The sequence below is a fragment of the Lactuca virosa genome, chromosome 4, assembly GCF_052849685.1.
Source record: "Lactuca virosa cultivar CGN04683 chromosome 4, Lactuca_virosa_CGN04683_v6, whole genome shotgun sequence".
NCBI classification, from domain to species: Eukaryota; Viridiplantae; Streptophyta; class Magnoliopsida; order Asterales; family Asteraceae; genus Lactuca; species Lactuca virosa.
In genome coordinates, this window is record NC_136429.1 from 81,309,441 (window position 1) to 81,316,961 (window position 7,521).

A 7,521-nucleotide genomic window follows, 5' to 3' on the forward strand; every position below is an offset into this window, starting at 1 on the left:
TATATGCTTATTGGCTGGTATATATGTTAGATATGTACTTGAGAATATGTGATATGCGAACCAGATATGATTCTATATATGTTAAAAGGTATATATCTATTATTACATAATAATAATAATAATAATAATAATAATAATAGAAATATTATTAGAGAAAAAGATAAAAGTATATACTGTGTGTTAAATATGTACAAAAGGATTGTCTAAACATAGTTGATATTAAGAACCTAGTAGTTTTACACGTTAATAAGATAAGGCTTATTATAGATACCTAGTTCAATTAAGTTTGATATCAGGTAGTCTCATTCGGGATACGTGTGTGTAGGTTAGAGCCAAGAGTAGAGTTCTGCTCCTAGACACACTTTCAGGTGTTGATGGTACGAAATACGTACCGGAGTACAAATCGTATTCCTTCTTGCGTGACCAGAAATGGTGGGCACAGATCTGACAACTATAATGGTATGTCTGCTTATTTTCTTAGGTGACCAGAAATGGTGGGCCCAGATCAGACAACTGAATAGTATTTTTGCATATTCTAAACGGTTCATTAGGTGAGTGAATCTTTCGTGATAATTTTAGACTAGTATCTATGAGGGATTAGATATAGACATATGTCACCGATCTGAGGGTATGGATTAGGCATAATCATCTGTCCCTGTTCCGAGAGTACGGATTAGGTATAGTCATCTGCCACTGATCCGAGAGTATGGATAGGCATAAACATTTTTCCTTGGTCCGAGAGTATGGACTAGACATAGTCAATCATTCATGATTCGAGAGTATGTATTAGACTTAATTATTGATTCTTGATCTGAGAGTAGGGATTAGGTAAAGCCATTCATTTCTGAATATGAGAGTATAGATTATGTGAGGACCGACGGGATGGGGTAAATTGCTTATAAGAGAGAAATCCCTATGTATTCACCAGGCTTCCCAACCCTACTCACTCAGTTTCTTTGCATTACATGTAACAATAGGAAGGTTTATTATGCTTAGAGATTAAATGAGATATAGATAAGTAGTGTAAATTAATATAAGGACTGTTTATGCTTATGTTTTGTATTAGTTATGACATCTCGGGCTTTTAAGATATAAAATCTTCTGAAATGCCTTGATTTTGATATTTTTTCATGTCAATGATATTTTGGGACCGATTCCGCAATGAAAAATGTTTTAAATAAGCATAAATAAAAAAGTTTTAAAATGACCGTAAAAATGGGGATGTCACAAGTATTAATTTTTAAATACTTAATATTGAAAATACTAAATGAAACTTTGTTAAATTCTATATATAACTGTTAATACTCTTACGCCCTGCAAAACCTCTTTCTTATTGAGTTTCAACAGATAGTAACATTTAATGGTTATAATTTCTATAAATGGTATGATATCTTGAGGTTCTACCTAAATGATATATAGAAATTATATATATTAAAAGATCACATACCTTAATAACCTCTGCAAGCTAGTCAGTCTGACCATGATACTCTTTTTGGTTGTTCAAAGGCTTCAAAGGTTGTCATTCTAAAACTCTTTTTGGTTGTTTTATTTCATGCTAACCTCTATAAAAGGATCTTTGATGGTTTGGTTTTGTTATAAACTAAAAAACAAACTTGTTATTTTTATAAGACTTTCGTTGTGGTTTTTATGAAAAACACACTTATATTTTGTATCAAAACTCATCATTTTGATCGTTGGGTTCGCATGCAGGAGATCAGCAAGCTTAAGAAGCAGTTGTCCAGAGAGTTCGACATGAAGGACCTAGGGGTTGATAAGCAGATAGTAGGCATGAGCATAGCCAAGAACATATTTACCAGTACACTAAAAATTTCACAAGAAAAGTACATCAAGAAAGTTTTAGAAAAGTTCGACATGGAAAATGCTAAAGCCAGAAGTACACCCTTAGGAAGTCAGTTTAGTCTCTCAAAGAAGCAATCCCTAAAGATGGAAATGGAAAAAGAACAAATGGCTAAAGTTACCTATGCATCTATAGTTGGTAGCTTGATGTATGTTATGGTATACACTAGACCAGACATTGCTCATACAGTGGAAGTTGTGAGCAGGTTCATGTCAAATCCAAAAACAGAGAATTGGGAGGGAGTAAAGTGGTTTTTACGCTACTTGAAAGGAAAAACTAAGGTTGCCAACATGTTTCAGAATAAAGAGAGTGGTATTAGAAAGGTTCGTCGATGCAGATTTAGGTAGATGTGTGGATTCATGAAAGAGCACAACTGGTTATGTATTCACGATTGGAGGTACAAAAATCAATTGGATGTCCATGTTACAAAAGAGTGTTACTCTCTCAACCACAAAATCAGAGTATATGGCCATTACAGAAGCACCTAAAGAGCTTATATGGGTGTGGAACTTTCTATCAGAACTTGGAATGTAGCAGGAGAATTGTGTACTGCATTGTGACAACCAGAGTGCATGTTACATGTCAAAGAATTTATTGTTTCACAGTATAATGAAACACATTCAGATGAGGTACCACTTTATTCGAGAGTTAATTAATGACTGAACCTTGAATCTGAATAAAATCTTTGGAACGAAGAATCCAACAGATATGTTCACGAATGTGGTTACCACTGAGAAGTTGAAGCTTTGTATGGCTTCAACTGGCCTTTCAAAAGTTTGAGAAAAAATATTCTCAAAGAGAGATAGAGAGAGAAAGAGAGAGAGATAGAAAGAGAGAGAGAGAGAGAGAGAGAGAGAGAGAGAGAGAAAGAGAGAGAGAGAGAGAGAGAGAGAGAGAGAAAGAGAGTGTGTGTGTGTGTGTATGTGTGATTAAGGAATGTTGCAATAGTTGGATGGCAGAAAAAGACTATGTTGTCCAAGCCTTTAAGTGGGAAATTGTTAGACTTAGGTGTGTGAAGGCTTTGATTATATTCAAAGGTTGGTGAAATTTTAGTCAAAAGTTCTTAGGTGAAGAACATAAGGTGAGCTAAGTGTATAGCCTTGAGACTTTTACCTTATGTGTGTGAATGCATGAAAAAAAAAGTGTGTTACATAAAGGGGGGGGGGGGGGGGGATAAGCCATGTAGTAAGTCTGCATATCACGTGGATGATTCATTTATTTCTCCCATGCATACATTGTTTGAGGTTTTAAACTTGACGCCTATAAATAGGTTCTCCCCATTCTTCCTCGATACACCACAACACTGAACAACAACACATAACAATATACACTAGATATAGAGTGAGATATTTCTTTTGTGCAAAGTCTTTTGTTTGGCAGCCAAATATATAAGTGATACCTTACAGTGAGTGATCAGCTTACAATTGCAGTTTAGTCTTGTATGATTGTAATTTTCTTGGTGATAATAAAACTCTCTCTCTCTCTCTCTCTCTCTCTCTCTCTCGCATGTGGATGTATGTCAGATTAGACCGAACCACGTTAAATACTATGTTCCAATTTTACAGTCTTCGTTTTGTAGTTTTTATTCTACGTATATTACCGAGATCATTTATCTTTTTTTCATAAGTGTTTAACTTGTTTTGTTGAATTCCCAACAACACTAAAACTTTGATTGAGCCGATTGGAAGCTCCGAGGAGATGACTCAATTACCTAAATTTTGTGTGTTTTGCGTTTTCCCCGTCATATTATGGCCAAAAATGCAACCAACAAATAATCTACAAAATAAATTGTAATAGTTGAAGTATGGATTCTACCCGTTGGTACTTGAAGTTTAACAACTTATGTCTTGACGTGAATAAAACTAATAAAGATAAAGAAAACGAGGGGTATGTTATATAAAATTTAATCATAATATAATATAGTGGAGATTAAAGTTATATATAGTAAGCCGCCATCTTTGTTTAACGAAATAAAAAAGCCCGCTCCATCCTATAACAAGTGTTCCTCTCCACCACAACACACCAAAGCCTACAACTCGTTTTCCCCTCAAATGGCATCCCCAATAAAAACAGTGGTTGTTCTTGTTCAAGAAAATCGATCTTTTGATCACATGCTTGGATGGATGAAATCCATGAACCCAGAAATTGATGGCGTCACCGGAAAAGAATCCAACCTTTTGTCCACCACCAACCACCATTCCCAACGCCTCTACCACACCAATAAGGCCGGGTTCATCCAACCTGACCCTGGTCACTCTTTCGAAGCTACATATGAACAAATCTTTGGTGTTGAATGGTCCGAATCATCAACTCCTGGTCTAACCCCGACAATGGATGGGTTCGCTCAACAAGCTGAAAAGGTCCAACAAGGCTTGTCCGAAGTGGTCATGAGTGGGTTCGACCCAGAATCCTTACCTGTTTACAAAGAGCTGGTTTCAGAGTTCGCTGTTTGTGACAGGTGGTTTTCATCGATTCCCACTTTGACACAACCTAACAGGTTTGTGCTAGTATTTAATTTCTCTACAACTTTTTACTTAAAATAATAATTTAATTACTTAACGGATCAATATTTTAATTGCTTAATACAATTAAACTTTTGTTCTTACGTAAAGAATTAAAAATGAATATGTTCTATAAATGAGAAACAACTTTAAAACGTGACATGATAGCGACTTCCATTTTTTATTTTATTTGAACATATCAATTTTTTGGCATGCGATGATACAGATTGTATGTTCACTCTGCAACGTCATATGGTGCGACTACAAATGACACGGAGATGATGATCAAAGGGTACCCACAAAAGACCATATTTGAGTCTGTGGAGGATGGTGGTCATTCTTTCGGAATTTACTATCAGTTACCCCCGTCAACTCTGTTTTACAGGTACATTTCTTTTCGTAATTTCAAATTGGGATATATACACTAAAGTCCTAATATTTTTATCGATTTGACAAGAAAGTCCTAAATTTTATTTTTTTGACAGTAAAATCCAAATTACCGGTAACTTTTTACACTTTTACCCTTTTTTCCCGGTTAGCCGGTATTTATGACTTTTTTGTGAAAAAAATAAAATTTAGGACTTTCTTGTCAAATCGTCAATTAGGACTTTATTGTCAAAAAAACGAAGTTTAGGATTTTCTTGTCAAATCGTTGAAAATATTAGGACTTTAGTGTATATATATTCTTTTTTTTGTTAGAAATTTAATTGTATAATACTCTTTAAGCATAAGAGTTATTAAAACATTCTCTAATCAGCTAGATTCTAACCAAAAAATTATATATACATTAAAATCTCAATATTTTCAACGATTTGACAAGAAAGTCCTAAACCTTATTTTTTTGACAGTAAAGTGTTAATTGACAATTTGACAAGAAAGTCCTAAACTTTATTTTTTTGACAAAAAATTCCTAATTACCGGCTAACCGGGAAAAATGGGTAAAAGTGTCAAAAACTGCCGGTAATTTGGACTTTACTGTCATTAAAATAAAGTTTAGGACTTTCTTGTCAAATCGATAAAAATATTGGGACTTTACTGTATATATCCCTTTCAAATTTAAATTAATTTGATTAGTGAGTAAATTATGATATAATCAAATCACGTAGATTAGTAAGACTGTAGGACCATGTGTATGTTTTCGTATTTGGAACAAGTAATGAGTGATTTTAGCAACCTGTCATAATTTTGACTCTAGTGTCTTGTGGCTTTTCTTTTTCTTTCCAAATAAAATAAAATAATACTTACTTATTAAGATTCACATATGGCATAAAGACACATGGCCACATTATCTTTTAAGTAGGTATATAATACAAAACAAACATTGTAAATCAATTACAAAACTAAGAAATTACTTTTATGTAATAATTACAAAGTTTAGCAATTTAGTCGATTACCTACTCCATTAAACAACCATTGACATTTTTAATATCCTAACAACTCTATACCTGCTCTATCTATTAAACAAATTAAATCTTGAAATAACGTTGATTAAATTTCCAATCAATTAAACTGTATAATGATTCAACTTGACTATTCGGTAATTCAAATTTAAATATTTAGTCTCACTACGTTCTCATTTTAACGTTAATTACCTTACGTGAAATGTATCAGAAACTTAAGAAAACTGAAATACATAGACAACTTCCATCAATTTGATCTACACTTCAAGCGACATTGCAAGGAAGGAAAGCTACCAAATTATGTCGTTGTTGAACAAAGGTATTTTGGGATCAAAGGTTCGCCTGGAAACGATGATCACCCATCACATGACGTGTCCGATGGTCAAAAGTTTGTGAAAGAAGTCTACGAAGCTTTGAGATCAAGCCCACAATGGAACGAAATCTTATTTGTAATTGTGTACGATGAACATGGAGGTTTTTATGATCATGTTCCAACACCAAATGTAGGGATTCCAAATCCTGATGGTTTGATCGGCCCTTCACCTTATAATTTCCAGTTTGATCGACTTGGTGTTAGGGTTCCAGCCATTCTTGTTTCTCCATGGATAGAACGTGGGACAGGTATATAAGTAAAGTATTTGATAAGTATACTTAATTATACTAATTTCATAATAAGATCTTAATCACTTTATCACTTTATTGCAGTGTTACATAAGCCAACAGGGCCATATCCTACGTCGGAGTTTGAACATTCATCTATTCCGGCAACTGTTAAAAAGATTTTTGGTCTGAAATCACATCTAACGAAAAGGGACGAGTGGGCGGGTACTTTTGAAGGTGTTGCACGCAGAACTACCCCAAGAACCGATTGTCCAGGTACATGCATTCATGTTTAAGTCAATACACTTAGTTTTCTCAAGTTAAAATCAAGTAAAATTGTTGTAAATATCAACCAAATTAAAGATGCATTTGTTTGTGTTAAAGTTACTTTGCCGGAGCCCATGAAAATGCGAGAGTTTGAGCCAGATGAAAACGAAAAACTTAGCGAGTTTCAACAAGAGTTGGTCCAACTAGGTGCTGTTTTAAATGGAGACCATAAACGAGACATATTTCCTAGCAAATTAGTCGAGAACATGACTGTAACAGAAGGTGCAAAGTATCTGGAAGATGCATACAAGAAGTTCTGCGAGGATTGTGAACGAGCCAAAAGAGATGGTAAAGATGAGTCTCACATCGTTTGTTTAGAGGAGGAACCAACTCCTGAATCTCCAAAGAAATCATCGAGGTCATTTTCTCAAAAGTTGTTTTCGTGTTTAGTTTGTGAACACTAGTGATGTTAATAATGTATATTTTGCTTTGTTTCTTATTGTTTGAATATAATTTTTAATCATGTGACGCACGTATTTGTTTATATTTGCCACTAATAAAAACATACCTTTTGTTTTGTTTACTCGTTTGTTGTTTTTATAACATAAACCAAGATAATCGGGTGTTATGGATGTTCGTTTTGATAGAGCAGTTTGATTCGACCTGATCAAATGAATCCAAATTGATTTTAATTAATTTTTAAAATAAAAATCAAAATAGTTCAAACTAAATTTAAATCCGAACTAATCCAACCAAATTAAAATTCTATTGGATCGATTTTTATAATTCGTTTTTAAAATGCAAGACATTTACTAAATAAAACTATTAATGTTGTTTATAAATAAGTTTTTAGAAATTTGTAAATAATTCGTAGAATATTATTTCTCGTAACATA

General features: G+C 33.7%; 1 protein-coding gene across 1 annotated transcript; it reads left to right on the forward strand.

Moving 5' to 3' along the window:
• The first annotated feature begins 3,825 nt into the window (after nucleotides 1-3,825).
• Nucleotides 3,826-7,209, forward strand: LOC145105746 (non-specific phospholipase C3-like). Its single transcript, XM_079042824.1, has 5 exons — nucleotides 3,826-4,355; nucleotides 4,586-4,744; nucleotides 5,971-6,380; nucleotides 6,465-6,635; nucleotides 6,744-7,209. The coding sequence occupies exons 1-5, from the start codon at nucleotides 3,910-3,912 to the stop codon at nucleotides 7,088-7,090; spliced, it is 1,533 nt and encodes a 510-aa protein (XP_078898950.1). The 5' UTR covers nucleotides 3,826-3,909; the 3' UTR covers nucleotides 7,091-7,209.
• Nucleotides 7,210-7,521: the final 312 nt, after the last annotated feature.